The 18303-nt window shown below is 47.9% G+C and overlaps 4 protein-coding genes and 1 non-coding gene across 5 annotated transcripts; 2 read left to right on the forward strand and 3 right to left on the reverse strand.

Moving 5' to 3' along the window:
• Positions 1–1864: 1864 nt before the first annotated feature.
• Positions 1865–8192, reverse strand: LOC107314216 (prolactin-releasing peptide receptor-like). Its single transcript, XM_032445089.1, has 3 exons — positions 5227–8192; positions 4880–4976; positions 1865–4362 (listed from the first exon to the last, which is right to left on the reverse strand). Exon 3 carries the CDS (start codon positions 4319–4321, stop codon positions 3236–3238), a length of 1086 nt encoding a protein of 361 aa, XP_032300980.1. The 5' UTR covers positions 4322–4362; positions 4880–4976; positions 5227–8192; the 3' UTR covers positions 1865–3235.
• A 111-nt stretch (positions 8193–8303) lies between these two features.
• Positions 8304–11601, reverse strand: CCDC32 (coiled-coil domain containing 32). The gene is made up of 4 exons (XM_015863322.2): positions 11493–11601; positions 11172–11409; positions 10434–10590; positions 8304–9609 (listed from the first exon to the last, which is right to left on the reverse strand). The coding sequence occupies exons 1-4, from the start codon at positions 11586–11588 to the stop codon at positions 9471–9473; spliced, it is 630 nt and encodes a 209-aa protein (XP_015718808.1). The 5' UTR covers positions 11589–11601; the 3' UTR covers positions 8304–9470.
• A 121-nt stretch (positions 11602–11722) lies between these two features.
• LOC107314237 (protein-L-isoaspartate(D-aspartate) O-methyltransferase-like) lies at positions 11723–14689 on the forward strand. Its single transcript, XM_015863297.2, has 9 exons — positions 11723–11830; positions 11907–12033; positions 12154–12258; positions 12469–12500; positions 12813–12917; positions 13308–13428; positions 13632–13717; positions 13875–14044; positions 14323–14689. Exons 2-9 carry the CDS (start codon positions 11919–11921, stop codon positions 14333–14335), a joined length of 747 nt encoding a protein of 248 aa, XP_015718783.1. The 5' UTR covers positions 11723–11830; positions 11907–11918; the 3' UTR covers positions 14336–14689.
• A 165-nt stretch (positions 14690–14854) lies between these two features.
• Positions 14855–17546, forward strand: RPUSD2 (RNA pseudouridine synthase domain containing 2). The gene is made up of 3 exons (XM_015863294.1): positions 14855–15459; positions 15739–16035; positions 16220–17546. The coding sequence occupies exons 1-3, from the start codon at positions 15073–15075 to the stop codon at positions 17006–17008; spliced, it is 1473 nt and encodes a 490-aa protein (XP_015718780.1). The 5' UTR covers positions 14855–15072; the 3' UTR covers positions 17009–17546.
• A 662-nt stretch (positions 17547–18208) lies between these two features.
• Positions 18209–18290, reverse strand: TRNAS-GCU. The gene has a single exon. It is a non-coding gene; the product is annotated as a tRNA-Ser (tRNA).
• Between the last annotated feature and the right edge of the window lie 13 nt (positions 18291–18303).

The raw sequence follows: 18303 nt of genomic DNA on the forward strand, positions 1-18303 counted from the left end.
ACTTGGAGTATTTGCTGTGGCTTTTGGGTGCAGGTCTGTCAACCGTAGGACTCCAAACTTGACCCCAGTGTAATGAAATGGTCTCTTCTTTATGTGCTCGTTGTGACAAGAGAGGAAATCAAATTGCCCATAGCCAGGCTTTGCTAGCTGGATTTTGACATCTGAACAACAGGGCAGCAGAGCTGTGCAGAGGCTGAGCTGAGCACAGGGGAGAAAATCCTCCCTCTCCTCAGTTCTCACGGCACGTAATGAGGTGGAAAGGTCGCAGAAAGGTTTCGTTCTGCTTGTAAGTGAAACAGGGATTTGGGGATTTCCGCGCGGTGTTTAGCGAGGAGCAGATCTGCAAGCCAAGGCAGGTGGAGCACATTCTCCCTTCTTCTCTCCTGGGGACATCCAGCTGGCACGAAGCATTGCTCCTAATGAGGACAGGTGTCTATTGTTTGGGATGCCTCACTTATTTCAAACCCAAAGCACATGCAAGCCCCATGGTACTCAAGGGCTAGCATCTATTACAAGGTGGGAGAAATACATCCCTGGCTGTTTTAGCTCACTTCTGCAGCAACTCTGTAGGGATTTTTAAGTTGTTATTGGCTTGTTCGCATTTTTAGGAATTTGAGTGTGTTTTTTTTCCATCCCTCCCCTGGAGCAGCACAAAACTCTCAACCCATGCAGTAAAACAAAGCAATCCCTGGCATAGAGAACACCTCTGCTTGCAATGAGCTTTGCTGCACAGTCTGAAAATCCAAGATGAAAGGGCCTATTTGTATTTCTATTTGTGTTGTTTGATGTTGCCCACCAAGTACAACAGGATCAAGCAGCACTTCAGCTCTAGAAAAACTATCCAGCATCCTGAGCACTCACGTGGTTGGACTTGGCTTTGGGTGTTGACTCATAGGCAGTGCTCAGTGTGCTGAGCAGGGGAACTGTGGTTGCAGCATTACTAAAAGCTCAGAGGAGCAAAGCAGTGCTCACTGCCTGGAGAACATGAACACAACTCTCAGTCCGTCCATCCATCCATCCATCCATCCATCCATCCATCCATCCATCCATCCATCCATCCACTCATCCACTCATCCATCCACCCATCCACCCATCCACCCACCCATCCATCCATCCATCCATCCATCCATCCATCCATCCATCCATCCATCCATCCATCCATCCATCCATCCACCCATCCATCCACCACCATCCAATCCACCCATCCACTCCACCCATCCATCCACCCATCCATTCCATCCATCCATCCACCCATCCATCCATCCATCCATCCATCATCCATCCATCCATCCATCCATCCATTCCATCCACCCCTCCATCCACCCATCCATCCATCCATCCATCCATCCATCCATCCATCCATTCCATCCATCCATCCACCCCCTCCATCCCACCCTCCATCCATCCACCCATCCATCCATCCATCCATCCATCCATCCATCCATCCATCCATCCATCCATCCATCCATCCATCCATCCATCCACCTATCCATCCATCCAACTGCAACCCAAATCTGAGCAGTGTGAAGTGGCTAACGAGACCCATTATTTGCCATTGCAATATTTTAGGTGGATCTGGGGTATGGGCACTGCTGTAGTGAGAAGCCCAAGTGAGTTAGTGATTGTGAGTCATTTCCCTGGAAATAAAAGAAAGAAAGGAACTGCAGAGCTGTGTCATAGCAAAGCTTCCCTGAAAACCTCGGAGTTCCAGCCCTGGTTGCCAACTAGTCTCTCAGCAGCTGCCCATGGCAGTGATGGATAAACACTTCCAGATTGATTATTTTCCTGGGATGAGATCAAATTGCTCACAGGGGGAGTGGCTGTAGGTCTTATCTTTTGGGTTCAAATCAATACAAACACACAGCCTGAGCTTTTTTAAGCCTTTATTAGCAGGAGGGATGAGCAGTGACCTGGGCTTTGCTCCTCCAGTGCAAATACTTCAGCCTCAGTCCTAAGTACAACCCTCTGTAGCCAGAAGAAAGCTGCAAGAAGCCAACAAAGTGAGCTGTGTTGTGTTTGATGGATGTCTGTCTCCTGTTCCAGAACGGCCACTGGAACCCATGAAGGTCTCAGCAGCAAGGTGAGCCAACAGCAGGTTGTTACCTGAGGCTCTTAAGGTCCAATCAGCATCTGGGGACACCAGAGTATAACCCACAATTTATTTAGCAGTTCTGGGGTCAGAGTAGCCCATGAGCAGGATTCCCACCTCCGCCCAAGAGGAATATATACCATCTTAAACCACTCTGAGTGGAGATTGAGGACGTCTTCCTCAGCAAGCACACAACTTATCTTCCTTATCACCTACTCCATTCCCTTGAGCTCTGCCTGCCTTGTCTTGTTTGGCTGCATGCTTCTGGCTTGGAGAAACTGGGACTATCAGATGAGGTTATACAGATGAGGATACTCAGAAAGGCAAGTAGACAATGGAAATGTCCCCACATTCAACACAAGCTGTGACAGTGTGCCCTGCATGCTAGCTGGCAGAACACACACTTCTGAAAGTATAATGTCCTTTCATCCATGGACTGCAATTTAAACGAAAAAATGGACAGCACTTTGAGTGCTGCCTGGGAGAGCCGGTGTTCCTCCAGAGGCAGAAAAATGCTATCTGTTGCTTAGGAACAATCTTTATTCTACAAAATGATAGGGTGTTCTCCGAAGACTTCTTTAAATGCACCCAATATCTTACCAACCCCTATATGTGCCACAAGGAGATGTCTTTGTGCTGCAAATACAGCCCCCCAGCATAGTCAGCTGTGATTGGAGATCTAGGGTGTGTATATACCCCACACCCAGCCTTGCTGCACAGCCAGTGGTACAGTGTGAACATTTCTCCTTGCACACAAAGCAAACTCTCACACTAAGGCAAATTTTGACCGTGTCAGTGTGTGTGTAGGCAATTCTGAAAACAGGCTTATGGAACACTACATCACACCAATTATACACCTAGTCATCGGTGCAGATATATGTACAGTGTTCTGTGTCAACAAGGCAAGTGAAAGCTGTTTCATTGACACTGGTTCTTGAGTCAGACCAGGTAGAAACACCCACAGGGCCCATTGCATCTCTGTGGGGGCTAGCAGGTAAATCAAGGAATAAAATGTCCTTAAGCTGCTCAGAAGAGCTGCTACTTGAGGACAGACATCCCATCACTTGGTTCCATGGTGCTTGCTCTCCTTGCCAAGCACAAGAGTCTACATCCAGGCCCAAGAGAAAGCCTGTAGGGGAAGTTCAACTAAGAGAACCTGGCTTGTAAAGCTATCTTATCTGAGAGACCAGCTGGGGCATCTGCCAGCGTGGAACAAGTGTTGAACCGAGAAGCTTTGTAGGATACAATGCCAGAACTCTTCTTCTTGCGGTAGAAGTAACTGCTGAGGTGGAAGCGGAACTTGTCATGGAGGGAGGCGTAGATGAAGGGGTTGTAGCAGGCAGAGCTCATGGCAATCAGGTGGCACGAGACCTGGATGACGTTGACGTATCTCTTGTCCAGGATGGTGAACTCCTCATCAATGTCTCTGATGAAGTTGACCACCTGGAGGGGCAGCCAGCAGACAGCAAAGCAAACCACAGAGATGGTGAGCACCCGGAAGGTCTTCTGCTTGGTTTTGCTCCATTTCTCTTGGCATGGGTAAGCAGCTCCTGGGATGTTCCTCCTCTGCAGGTGGTAGGAGATGGCACAGAAGGAGACCGACACTGCCAGCAGCGGGAGCATGTAGGACAAGAGGAGCATCAGACACGAGTACAGCAGCCTCTCCCTCTCCTTGTGCTTCCAAAACTCCTCGCAGATGATCATGTCATGGCCGATGGCATTGAGATCCAAGTACTGAGTGTGCAGCGAGGTGGGAACAGAGGCCAGGATGGAGAGAAGCCAGATGCAGGCCACGATGCAGACGCAGGACTTGCGGCTTATCCTCCTGTGGATGGGGTAGGCCACGACGATGTAGCGGTCAATGGAGATGGCAGTGAGGGACAGCACTGAGACGAACACGGTGGTGGCCTGCATCAGGGTGACAAAGTAGCACATGAACATCCCGAAGAGCCAACCCCGCACCTCGAAGGCATAGGAGACGGTCAGAGGGACGCAGGCCAGGCACATGACAAAGTCGGCTGCCGCCAGGTTGCCAATGAGGAAATTGGTGGTGCAGTGCAGCTTCTTGGTGAGAGCGATGAGGAGGATGAGGAAGAGGTTCCCCGTGCACGCCACAGCCACCAGGGTGGTGTAGAGAGGGATGAAGAGCGGCTTAAGCTCCAGCAAGAGGTCAAGGCCTGTGAAGAGAGGGGCTGAGGTGTTCTGCCAGGAGTCATTGGGGATCTGTGCCATGACAAGGGCTCAGCAAAGCAGGGGCTCAACAAGGCTTGGCCCTGAAGAGGAGAGAGACTCACTGTGGTTGTGCTTCTGGGCAGAAAGACCAGTCCCCAGTGCCTAGTTCTGCAAGGTTTAGGTCCCTGTAGTTGGACACCAAGGCTTTGTTGTGGAAAAAAGCAGGGAGCGTGGCTAGGAAGTGGTTAATTGAACAGCCCTGCTGCTGCTATGAGCTGCCTGCTGGGGAAAGCAGCTGGGGATCCAGGATTGAAAGTAATCTGAGCTGGCAGCAGCAGGGAAATAAAGGCACCTGCATTTCTTCCTGCTCTCAGTGTCTCCCTGTCAGCCTGGTTCCCTGCCTCCAGCCACAGAGATGGGCAGGAGGCTTTAACACATCCCAGCCCGCCCAACTTTTCCCTTCCCATTATTTCATCCCCTTGGATATTTACTTCTCCACAATGCTTTCCAGAGGAAAACCCGTGCGCTGCCTTCTCATCACTGAACCAGCTCAGCATCCCGTTGGCTCCAGTCCCTGTCCTCCCTCCCTCTCTTTCCCTACCACTTTTGGCTCATTACCTGCAGCACTCGTTCCTCCTCAGAGCGTGTGTAAGCTGTCCCCAGCACAGCCACAGGGCTCCTAACAGCAGCAGAACAGGGGACACATCTATTTTGGCTGAAAGTGCAGGAAAAAGCAAAAGAAAAGCAGAATTACTTGTGGGACCCCACGCTGTCACAATTACCTTTTTGTTCCCCTCGCTGAACAGCCTCCATGCCCCTTACTGGTTAACTCCCAGAGTTTAGTGAGAGATATCATAGTTTTCTGCTTTGTGTAATAATTAAAGTAGCACCCAGCATCAATATATACATATATATATATATTGTTCCCTTAAGGAAGCAGGACTCCCTTTGCGGAGCACACTCACCACCCGTAATCAGCCCGGAGCTTGCCTGGCTTTGAGAGAGCTCCAAGATCCCTCTGCTCGCTGATTGTTTCAAAAGGATGGGGAAATGCATCTCATTCACCAGCTGTTGCTCACCACAAGTCCTCTGGTTGCTGCGATCCTCGCTCTCACTCCTTATTGTCGCTGTGATGCCTGAGCGCCGTGATTAAAAGCTGGGGAGGAGCGTGGCGTTCCCACCCGCAGGGTGGGTATTGCTGCTATGTGTGGGGATGGTCGTGTTTGTCCCGCTGTTCTGCAGTGAGGTCTCTTCACTGAGTTGGAGGAGAACAAAGAGTGTGGGCACAGGGACCATGTGAAGCTCCTTGGATGCCCTGACTGAGGGTGAGGATGATGAGGGTGGCTGTGGGAGGGGGGGGATGAATGCCCAGCTCTGGGATAAAGGACACTCAAACCTGGGGTGTGTGTGGTCCTGTTGTGCCAAACTGTAGGTCGATGGACAATCAAATATCAGGGGATGGACACCCAAAACCCAACCATGGTGTGAGGATGGTCCAGATGTAGAGCAAGGGCAGCTATGGGGTGACTGTAGCCCAGTCTGGGACAGAGGGTGGCCGTGGGGTGATGAATGCATAGCCATGGGGTGCAGATTGCTGTTGGAGGATGGATATCCAACTACAGAGTAAGGATGGCACAGTTATGAGATAAGGGCAGCCATGGGATAAGGGTGGCCCAGCCACAGGTCAGTGGATGCCCAACCAGGGGTCAGTAAACACCCAGCCATGAACCAATGGACATCCAACCATGGGGTGATGGACACTCAACTGTGGGGTGAGGGTTGCCTAGTCACAGGGAAAGAACAGCCATATGGTGAGTATGGCCCAGCTGTGGGGTGAAGGAAGCCATTGGTTGAGCGTGGCTATTGGGTGATTATAGCCATGGGATGACAGATGATGTTTGGCTGGGGCTGATTGGTGGCTGTGAGCTTTGGTTTCTTGCAGCATGGGGATCCCATATCGATGGACCAGCAAGGAGGAGGTTTTAGGGAGCTCCAAATACGCTCCAGAATCACCTCATTACACAGACACCAGTCTCTGTGCTGCCAAGTGATTTCAGCAGCAAGTTTAGGTTGGTCAGAAGATCCAAGACTCAGAAGATCCAAGTAACTTGACTGATTTCTCTTGGGAATGGCAGGAAGAGTTGGCCAAGGGGATTTGTATTTGTGGCTTTGGACTCAAATCCTGTTTGCAGATGAGGTTGATTTGAGAACCCTCCCCAATTGGACTAAAAGCAGAAAATATGTGGGAGTTCAGCCAAAACCTCAGTGGGTCTCCAATGGTTTTGATCACTTAGAGTAGATTATGGAATGTCACACTGATCCCTGTGCACTCCACAATTAGGAAGCACAGGGTATCAGAGCTGTTTGTTTAACATGGTTGGGTGTCTGGGTCATTGATGTGCTCACTGCCCATCAGCTCCCTCTCTGATTTCTTATTAAAGACCTTTTCATCTTCATGCCTTATTTAAGTAAGGGGAAATTAAACATCATCATCATCAGCTGCTAGAAATGTCTTTTTAGCAGGGATGGAAATTCTCTGAGCAGTCCTAGAAGGAGTTCAACAAAATTAGGACTTCTGGTGGGAGAAGGCTGTTAATTTGCCTCTATCTGATGAACATGGATCGGCCCTATTGAAAATGGCTAAAAGCTGGCTGTAAAGAAGGGCACTCATCCCCACCAAATACTCAGCTGGAAGAAAATAATCTCTGATTCTATAGCCTGGCTGGGAGCGGCTGCTAATTTTAAAGTGCAGAACATTCTGATAAGGAAAGCAGGAGGCTCTTAAAAGATCATTTTAGATTAGAGATGCAGCTTCAACATAATAGAAAGTAATGAATTGCTGCTGGCTGGGATGGACACATCCACCCCGCGCTTGCCAAGGCTTCACCCCACACGTCCTTCCCCTGGAAGAACTTTCTCTGACCTAATCTTTAGTACCTACATAGTGTTGTCCATATAGTTGTTCCTCACACCCTAACAATGACAATCCATGTTTGACACAGTGCTTCCCAGTGTATGAATTACTGCCACCAATATGAAGGCAGGTGTTGCTGTGTAAGGGGAAAAAAACAATCCTTAGTGGAAATGTTGCTCATAACAGTGAGGGTTTGTTTGACTGGGAGCTCAACAGCTTTCTTTTCCTATTACATGACAGCTCCAATTAATGTTCTCACTGGCAAAACCACACACAGCACTGACAAATGCACACATCACACCTTATCCGTCTATTCTCAGCTTTAAGCTGTATGGTAAGAAGCAGTCTTAAAGTATGTGAGTTTTTAAGTATAGATCAATCCCAAATCTGACTGCCTTCAGGTCAGTATCTCCAAGGGCTGGTTTATCTGACAGCTCCCAGCGTGTGCTCTTCTAACCACTGTAGTGTAGTGAATTCAGTGGATGTTGTCTCTTTCCTTGAGCAATAAAGGATTTGACTACTCAGGTGTCAATATTTATATGTGGTAGAAGTTTAAAACTAGATAGTTTGTGTACTTATGGAATCCTTAAACTCATTTGTCCATAGGCTGATAGATTGCTTTATTTTCCCCTCCTAGTGTTTACATCCCCATTGAGTCAGACTGAGTCAGACAAAGAGCAGACTGATGGGACTGGATCCACTGCTTGCTGTGGATGTGGTCTCCAATTAAATGCCAATCTATAACCACTTTTGTTTTGGCAGGTCTAAGTCTCTGCTGAAAAGGCACCGCTTCAGGACCTCATTTACTGTCTTGTGCTGACATTATCAATCAACAGCCACCAGCAGAGAACTTGTGTTTCTTCCTAACCAGTGTTCAGCATGATAATGTAACAAAAACATACCGCACTGTCCTCCACCAGCTCTCTTGGCCATGCCAAAGCAGGTGGGTAGAGATGATGTGACACTGCAGAGCCAGATGACGTGGATCTGGGACTTTAAAGCTAAGTGGTGTGGGCAAACACCCAGTCGTGACAATGAAGCAGCAGCAGTAGAATAACAGGCAGCAGTGAATAAAACAACAGAGCATTTATAACTGAACAGAGACAGGGAACAATGGACATGATAAGCTCCTTTTTAAAATGTAATTTCGTACATAATGTACAATCTAATGTGCTTAAGCTACTAGAACTACCCCTCCGCATTCCATAGAGAGAGCTTTATCAGACAGAAGACGTACACTGCTTCCCTCTATCGACCTGTAGCGTCAATGCCAAGACAAAGCACAGCTTAAAGAAGCATTGGTCTTACACATGACTACAGATTCTTTTATTGACTTAAAACGGGAAACAACCCTCTGTAGAGTTAAACAGAACGAACTCTATATATACATGTACACACACACAGATATGCTAGAATGTTTTAACATAGGTAATTTTGTGCTCATTTGTGATGAAAACGAGCTATTTGCAGCCTCTCAGTTATCACTCTTTGTTTTCCTGATACAGGATCTCACCTGACCCTCTCCAGAGGCTGAAGGAAATGAGAACAGGTACAAAATGACCAACAATTAAATATTCTTCCTCCAGTCCACTCTGAAACAGAGCTGGGATGGCCAATCAATGGGACATTCTTAGAGGAAACATTACAAGGAGAAGAATGATACCAAGCCTTCTGTTGCTACAATCTCAATGCTGTGATCAATTTATGTGACAGCTTCCTTAGGATTCCACATTTAGACAGGTGAACAACCTCTGTCCTCCTCTGGGTAAAGCTCAGATCCAACCCATTAATAGTGAAGTCTGATAAAACAAACAACAGACTTTGTAAGAAAGAAAGAAAAAGGACTAAGTTAAGAAATAAAGAAGTTACAAGACAAGAACAAAAACTGATTGAGTGGCTTGCTTGATCTGTTCTCTTCTAGACCATTATCTTTTTTGATGCTTCTAAACGACTGCTGGGTTGGTTTTTTTTTTTCCCCTACAGTTCAATACAGCTCCTGATGAATTACAAACAATTCACATTCATGCCAGAACAATTTGCTTGCTACACACTGGGACTACATCAAAAAAGGGTTGAAGTTCAGCATATTCTGTTCCACGCTTGTCCACAACAAACACCAGTCGATATCCTTGGAGGTCCAGCGCTGTTTTGGTGTTGAACATCTCGTTGTCTTTAAATGACCAACAACTGGCACTCATTACTTACCCCCCACCCTCTTCCTATCATTACTGTTGCTGCACACAGCTTCATCAGGGTTGGACATGAGGCAGCTCTGAGCCATGGCTGCTGTATATCTCACTGCTCAGCAGCTGGACGTTCTTCTTCAGTCTCCTGTTTCTCTGCCTGTGATTCCGGAGGGATGAGGCACTGTACCTCCTCAGTATTGATGGCCACTTTATCAGGTTGCAGCCATCGCTTTAGATGCTCCAGCGTGCTGAGGGAAAGCAAAGACACAGCAAAAGACAAGACAGTAATAAAGTGTCACAAGATATGATTTAGACTGACAGAAGAAAGGTTAAGGGGGAAACACAGGCAATACACCTACATCCTTGAATGTTAATAATACTGCAGAATACTAATGTACTTAAATCTCCTCCAGCCAAATTCACAATAGCTGGTCTCGTGGAAAAGACCTACTCTGTCTTCATCTAAATGCTGATTAAAACTTAAAACACAAACTATTTTTCATACTTGAACTCCAAAATGAGCTTAAGTAGATTTTCTTTAAAAGAGAAAAAGAATCTTTTTCTTTTCTTTTTTTCCCCAAATAGAAGCAATCATGAAAAATGTCAGCTCAAAAAAGAGAGATATAGAGACTATTATAAGTAATTGAGAACACAGATTGCTTTAGCAGACTAGGAAGGGACTCTCATCTTAATTCATACATCATCTATACTTTTATAGATGGGTGAGAGAGGAAGCAGTGTAAGAGGGGCACTGAACTGAGAACCACTCATGAAATCAAATCTCAGGTCTGATACCAACCCTGGAAAGAGCTTCAAATCCTACTTGTTTCTGAAGCAGTTCTTGTCTAGGCCCTCACATAAATGCAGGAAATGGTCTGAAGTTCATTGTTAAAAGCAAAGGGAATTTGAGACCCATTAAGACATTCCCTGTTTGTTTCCCTCTAGTGTGACCCAACTGGCCTTATCAAAGTTGTCCAGAAAAACCATGTCAGACCAGACAAATTGCAGTGAGACTTTCTGTCACAATGTCCTATTGCAAGTTGTACCAATCCCTTATTATCCTGCTTATTACCTCTCATCAGATTCGTGTCCCTCTATGTAAAGCTCAGACTCAAACTTCTCCTGGAGGAACCTGTCCCAGCATTCCTTCTTGGCTTGTGACAGAGTACGCAGCATGTCCTTGGAGGTCACCTCTTGAGACAAACCTTTAATTCTCATCAACCTTCTCTCTGTGAAGAGGCAAATTAGGGCTCTTTATTTCATTGCACGCTTATAGTTTCCATGCAAATTGGCACGGAATAGAACTCACATTAACTGTCATAAGAAACCCAAATAATGCCCAAACTGAGGGGGAAAAAAACCTGCAGTGAGCACAGCAGTATTATCCTTTTACACAGACTTTTGACACAGTCTTATAGTGATAGGACCAGGAGGAACGGCTTTAAACTAAATGAGCTAAAAGAAGGGAGATGTAAGTTAGATGTTAGGAAGAGATTCTTCCTAAGAGGTGGTGGGGCCCTGACACAAGCTGCACGAAGAGGCTGTGGATGGCGTGATGGATGGAGATGGGATCAGACATCTCAGTTAAGCCCCAAGTCTTGATCTGATGGATGGCAACACTGGATGGGCCTTAGGTCTCTTGCAAGCTCAGCCATTGGATTCTATGACAAGCTCCAGCTGTATTCATCAGTTCCACTAATGCACTTGCACTAAATGAGTGTGGAGCTGGAAAACCCAACCAGAGACGTGAGCACCACCCTCTCTGATAGCACAGTTATCAGCAGACACCTCAGCCTGCACAAAGCCTTACCCAGGGATGCTAAATACACCTCTGAGTCGTGTAGGGGTGCCCAGGGCTTCGGGTTTGGCTGTGCAGGGCCCCCATTGCCTCCTCCATTGCTGTAGGACTCCAGGAACGAGTCGGTGAAGGCCTCGCTCACATCCTTCTGCTCCGGGTGGGGCAGACACGAGCAGATCTCAGCCCACAGGTCCTCGCTGGGTCTGGTAACCTCGGAGTCGATGCTCTCAATCGTTCTCATCATGAAGGCCTGTAGGAGGGACAAGTAAAAGCGACTCAGTGACTCTCAGCACCCGCCGAGGGGCCGCTGTTAGGCCGCACTGTCCCCGCTACCTCGACTCCTGTCACCGCTGCCTTCCGGGACGCGCTTGTACAGGCCGCTCCAACACAGGAAGCAGCGCCGACTTCCGGCAGAGCGTCGATTGGCATCTGAGCTCAGCCAATCACCACGCTCCGGCACTCTGATTTTAACCAGTCATCGCAAGGGGGTGGGGAATAGACAGGAGGAGTGACGGTGCTTCAGCGCCATCTTGCAAAAGGGCGGAAGTTTTCTCGCTAGCAATCAACGGGGCGGGGAATAAACTTCCGGCTTAAAAAGAGAGTGACGCCGGCGCGGCGCCATCTTGCCAAAGGGCGGAAGTTTTCTTGCGCAGAGCAGGTGCGGCTGCGCGGTGAGTGGTGGTAGCGGGGGGAGCTGCAGGGGATGGGGCGGCAGGTTCAATAACACGGGGCTGCTCCTGTTGTTAGGCCGGCCGTGGGATGAGGCGCCTGCTGCCCTGCGTGACGTTGGCACTCATGGGACTGCTGTTCTCCAGGAGCATGGCCTGGACCTCCAGCGGGAAGACGCACCCGGAGCTGGTCAACAACCTGTATAGTGAGTGCACAGCGTGTGTTTGGGGTTATCTGTGGCTGTTGGGGTGTGCTGCTGCTTGGACTTACATTCACAGCTGTGTATTAAAGCCCTTTCTCTGTGTTTTTTTGGCTCATCTCGCAGAAAAAGGCATCATTAAATCCCAGCGAGTGTTTGACGTGTTATTAGCTACTGACAGAGGTCACTACATCAAGTATTTCCCATACATGGATTCCCCGCAGTCTATTGGTGAGTCTATTGGTGTAGTTGAGAACTGAAGCAGTGCGAAGCTATCTTGGTCTCATTAGTTATCATACAGGAGGAGATTATGAGCCAATGAAGTGCTGTAATGAGGTGAAAGAATAATGGTTTCATAGTTTTTAGGGAATGGGGAGGGAGGTGTCAATGATTTGAACCTTTTCCCTGTCATATAATGTTTGTCACCTGGCTTCCTTTTAGGATACAAGGCTACAATCAGTGCACCGCATATGGTGAGATAAAACTTTCTGCTTTAAGTACTATATATATATATATATAAGTTATGGTCTGGCAGTAATTCTATGTGACTGTTAATGTTGCCCAGTTGTTGCATGAGATTGTTATTCCTGAACCTCTTCCTAAATGATGCTCTATAAGATGTCAAAGATGAACCACTTTGCTCACTCATTATGTGTCAGACAAAATGCTTGCTATGCTGTGTTTAAAGCAGAGCACAAATATGTGAAACAACAACATAATGCAAAGTTATAGGAGGAAGGAAGTGGAAAAGGGTGTTTTACACTCCTGTGTTTGTACCCACACAGCATGCCCATGCGCTGGAACTGCTGAAGGATCAGCTTGTGGAAGGTGCGAAAGCACTGGATGTTGGATCTGGAAGTGGATATCTTACAGCTTGCTTTGCCAGGATGGTAAGCTCACAGCACTGCATTCCTAGCAAGCAAGCAGCACAGGTAGCTTGCCATTGCCATAGAGAGCCCAGAGGGAAGGGGTGAACTCTTCCCAAGCTAGCTTGTAGTAATGACAAATACAAGCATTTCTAGAGTGGATATTGTATCTGCTAATGTAACTGGGGCTATCCAGCCTTAAAACCAAAACTTCACAGTGTTTGTACCTTCTTGTTTGGAAGCTGCTCTTAAGTTTCTTTTTGGAAATACTCCAGTCCCTACAGTAACTGGTCATATAAAATGTCTCTGTACATACAGGATGTACAAAGTATATCTGTATTTCTATGTTTTGGGAGGTATATAAGTGCATGTTGGCTGTTGTATATGAGTGTCTGTTTGCTGTTTCCTTTCTAGGTAGGCCCAACAGGGAAAGCTGTGGGCATAGAACACATCAGAGAGCTGGTAAATGAGTCCATCAGAAACGTCAAAGATGATGATCCAACTTTGCTCAGCTCTGGCCGTGTAAAACTTGTGGGTGAGCTCTCTGGGTGCTTGTCCTCTCCTGTGAACGTGCATTAGCTCTGGCTGTCAGCAGAGCTCTGTTTGTTGGGAATTCAGATTGCAGCCTTGCTTACAGTGTTTTCCTACTCTGGATTTGAATAGAAAGAATCTTGTTTTATTTTTTGTGTGAAGTTGTATAAAAAAAAGGATATTTCTGCCTGGTTATTCCTCCTGCAGTTGGAGATGGCAGGCAGGGGTACCCTGAAGAGGCTCCTTATGATGCCATCCACGTTGGAGCAGCAGCACCTACAGTACCACAGGAGGTAAGATACAGTTGCATGCCTTCACTAGGAGCTACAATATGATTAATTAGGGAACCACTAGATCCTTCCTTTTCAGTCTGTTTGGCAAGCCTGGCTAGTTTCTGTTGCCTTTGCTTTGCTTTTTGGCTCTACTGATTCTGATTTCTCTACTTTCCAGCTGCTGAATGAACTGAAGCCAGGAGGACGGCTGATACTGCCTGTCGGTCCTGAAGGTGCAAACCAAGTTCTGATGCAGTACGACAAAACCAGCGACGGGCAGATAATTGAAACCCAGCTGATGGGTGTGATCTACGTTCCTCTGACAGATAAGGAAAAGCAGTGGCCTCGGTAAACGTTTCTTCCTCCTTGAGCAGCGTTACTCCTCCTCCCAGCTCTCCTTGTCGGCTTGTTCTCTTTGACTGCTGGCTTTGCTGAGAGATCCTGGATTCCTGGCAGATGCCGTTTGTAAAGGTCATAAGGAAGAGGCTTGGTTAGGAAGGCAGAGCAGGAGAGTAGAATACATTTGCTATTAGATAGGGATTGTAGACTGAAGGCTTGAGCCCTGTTGAATTGTCACTGAACCGAAGGCAAACGCCTGGCAGTAACTGTTGTTTTCTTTGCCTCAGGGATGAATTTTGACAGATGGAAGGATATCTCTAAAGTCACTTCAGACAGTTCATGAGTGGGACTTGTGGCTGTAGATGGTTTTGCTTTCTGAGTGGGAGCTGTATCAGTGGATGCACTTAGTGCTGCTTTAACGAGCTTGTTATGGAGGAGTGGAGAAACAGATGCTGACAGCAGATGCTGTTAGAGGCAGCGTCTGGTTCCAGTGAGCTGATCCAGATATGCTCTCTGTTAAGCTACATAATAACATCTATTCACAAAGGATTCCAGGAGCATACAGGCATACTTAAAACTTCACTAAAAACTACTTTAATATCGACTGCTCTGCCTCGTGCTTGGAGAGAAATAAGAGACAATGCAATGACCTGCCCTCATTTGTCCAAGTTTAATTACAAGAGCGTGTCTTCCTCCTGTTTGTCATCGAGTTACTTAAAGCTGCGGGAGCAACACTGCAGATTTTGGGTTGAGAAAAGCCCGTTTATCTCTGGGCCTTTCTCTATTATGTCCTTTCTTGGGGTGGGTGAGGAGAATGGGAAGGGTCCCTAAAGGAGCTACTGCCCGACTCGCCCAGTTCCCGCGCGAAGCCCCCGGGCGCGCCAAGCTGTGGGGGCGTGGCCTCCAGGTGGCGGCTCGTGTGATTGGCTGCGCGGAGTGACGTCACGCTCTGCGACCCAGGGCGCGCCGGCGCGCTGTGGGAAACGGCGGTTCGGTCCGTGGTGCGGAGTTGGGCTGTGCGGCTGCTTCGTGGCGGCATGGCCGAACCGGGACCCGGTTCGAAAGCCGAAGTAAAGAAGGTGGATGAGGAGAAGGAGACGGCGGCTCCAGCACGGAAGAAACGGCGCTTGGCTGCCGGGGAGCGCTACGTGCCGCCGCCGCGAAAACTGAGGTCGGGAGTGAGCTTCAGCGCGGCTCATTTCGCCGAGACCTCGTATTACTTCGAGGGAGGGCTGCGCAAAGTGCGGCCTTACTACTACGACTTCCGCACCTACTGCAAAGGGCGCTGGGTGGGCCGCAGCCTCCTGCATGTCTTCAGCACCGAGTTCCGCGCTCAGCCTCTCGCCTATTACCGTGCTGCCGCCCGGGCAGGCCGCCTCCGCCTCAACGAGGAGCCTGTGCAGGACCTGGATGTCGTGCTGAAGGTGGGTGGCTCAGCTCCGAGCCGGTGTGTTGTGTGCATATCGTTAACCTGGCTTGGGAGATCGCAGCTGGGCTCTGACAGTGGGCAGTGTGCTCTGGAGTAGCTCTGTGGGTTGGGTTCATTGTAATAGGGTGACAAGGCTCTGGCTGCCCAGAGGAGCCTTGGTTTCCCCAGCACTGGTGGTGTGTAAGGCTGGGTGGCAACCAGCCAGTGGCTGGATGGGCTTTAAGGTCTCTCTTTAACACATCTAATCTGTGATAACTGCTTGTTTTCTTTGCAGAACAATGATTTCCTCAGGAATACAGTCCATCGCCATGAGCCTCCAGTCACTGCCCAGCCCATCCAAATCCTTGTGGAGAACGATGAGGTGGTGGTTGTAGACAAACCGTCCTCTTTGCCCGTGCATCCCTGCGGTAGGTTTCGTCACAACACCGTCATCTTCATCCTCGGTAAAGAGCATAACCTGAAGGAGCTGCATACCATACACCGCCTCGATCGCATGACATCAGGAGTGCTTATGTTCGCTAAGACGGTGGAGGTATCCAAGAGGATCGATGAGCAGGTTCGGGAGAGGCAGGTGAGAGTTGTTCTTGGGTTTTCTTGTGTGGTGTAAAGAAAAAGCTGAGTTTTTGTGTTCAGTTGTAATAGAAGTTAAGGAGTAGATTAGCTACTTCTTTGATCAAAGAGAGAACTAACTAGGATGAGACTCAAGAGTAATCAGTGTATTCTGCCCTGACCATCACTCTTCTTTCTCCCCATAGCTGGAAAAAGAGTATGTCTGTCGTGTGGTGGGGGAGTTTCCAGAACACGAGGTGGTCTGTGAAGAGCCCATTCTGGTTGTTTCTTACAAAGTGGGAGTGTGTCGTGTTGACCCCAAAGGGAAATGCTGCAAAACCATCTTCCAGAGACTCAGTTACAATGGCAAGAGCAGCGTGGTCAAGTGTCTTCCACGTACTGGGAGGACACACCAGATCCGGGTCCATTTGCAGTACTTAGGGTACCCTATTGTCAATGACCCCATCTATAATATGGAAGCCTGGGGCCCTGAAAAAGGCAAAGGTGGAAAGATTGGGATGACAGATGAAGAGCTCCTTAAGGCGCTGGTGGAGGAGCATCGTTCCAAACAAAGCTTGGACATCTTGGGTATCTCAGAAGAGGACTTGAATTCTAATGCAGAAAATGACTGTGGAAATTCAAGTGAGTGCACAGAATCTGTGCAGACTGATCCTATAAGTGAGAACTCCTGCCTTGCTGAGGATGTCAAGGGTTCCGAGACAGAAGAAATAGCAGCTTACCCACTGAACTTCAATACCAACCTAGAAACGCTTAAAACAAACACAGAACTGGGCTCATGTGAAAACGAGGGTAGGCAAACAGGAGAAAAGAGCTCAGAGGAGAGGGACCCTTTATGTGTGGAGTGTAAAATAACAAGGAAGGACCCATCTCCCAAGGAGCTGGTGATGTACCTACATGCCTTGCGCTATAAGGGAGCAGAGTTTGACTATTGCTCCAAGATGCCTGAATGGGCAATGGAGGACTGGGAGGACTGACAGAGGATATGAAATCTTCAGACAAGGTTCCAGCAAGGCCAGAAGAGCCTTGTAAAGACCTAATGCTTTGTTGTGGTTGAGGTGAACAAACTGCTTGTGAATTGGGATGGGCTGGGAAGACTTGTTGTGGCTGGTGGGTTGTCCTGCCTGCTAACAGTAGCTGTAAAAAGGCAGGAAGATGGGGTTGTAACACTAAAATGACATTGCCCCTTAGTGAATGCCTGGGGAACACCTGGCACAGGCAGCTTGGCCTCTCACCTCAATCTTTTTTGGGTTTGTATGCTTAAATTAAGCAGTGGATATTATCCTCTTGATCTGCTGTGTTCTTGTACTGTACAATAAGGGCTGCTGTAACATTCAATATACTGGGTGTCATACACATAAACTGCTTGTGCTTCTACTGTCAAGCTGATCTTTAAAATCAAAACATCACCCCTGAGAATGCTGTAAGTCAAAGCAGAGAGCGCTGTGAGGCTGATTTGTTTGTCATGTTTGGCTTTAAAGAAAAGTAAAAGCTATTTTAGAGTGTTTTTCTTAATACGCTTTATGGTGACGTTTCTGGGATGATCTGCCCTTGAATGGGGTGCCAGGGATGGATGCTGCAGGGTTAAGGTTTCTTAGAGCCACATGAAAAACCAGACCTTGCTAGGCAAGATGTATAGTTAACACAGACTATATCCCAAGTTGGAAGGGACACATTGAACATTAGAATTAAGGGCTGATGGTTTCACACTGCAGAGCTGCCCCATTTCTACCAAGTCCTGCTGGAAGTGCATAAATATTAGTATTTACTGGCTTTCTAGCTGTGAGAATGAGGTGTTTGAAGCACCTAATGAGGTCAGTGCTGTATGAGAACCAACATGACTAAGGGGCCAAACTTCTACACAGCTTTTCCAGCTGTTGTAACCACCCTCGCAGGTGCCATCTTAAAAGTGGAGCTCTTGATTCAGTGCATTTTAGTGACAAATAAAGCTCTTAAAATCTCCATAACTATATGTATAGATGCCCTATTGGAGCCAGTCTTAATTCACAGTGAACCTCAAGCAGGAGGCGGGCGGCCCCAAGCGGCGGGAGGGAGGGATAGAGCTGGCAGCAGAGCCCGGAGCCAGTTTGTGTGGAGCCTGTGAGGAGAAAAAAAGAAAGAATAATAAATAATAGGCGGGAAAAAAAAAAATAGACTATGGGAGAAGAAAAGCTTATCGACGAGGATGGGATTCGAACCCACGCGTGCAGAGCACAATGGATTAGCAGTCCATCGCCTTAACCACTCGGCCACCTCGTCACGAGAGCTCTGC

This window comes from Coturnix japonica, chromosome 5 (assembly GCF_001577835.2).
Source record: "Coturnix japonica isolate 7356 chromosome 5, Coturnix japonica 2.1, whole genome shotgun sequence".
Taxonomy (NCBI): Eukaryota; Metazoa; Chordata; class Aves; order Galliformes; family Phasianidae; genus Coturnix; species Coturnix japonica.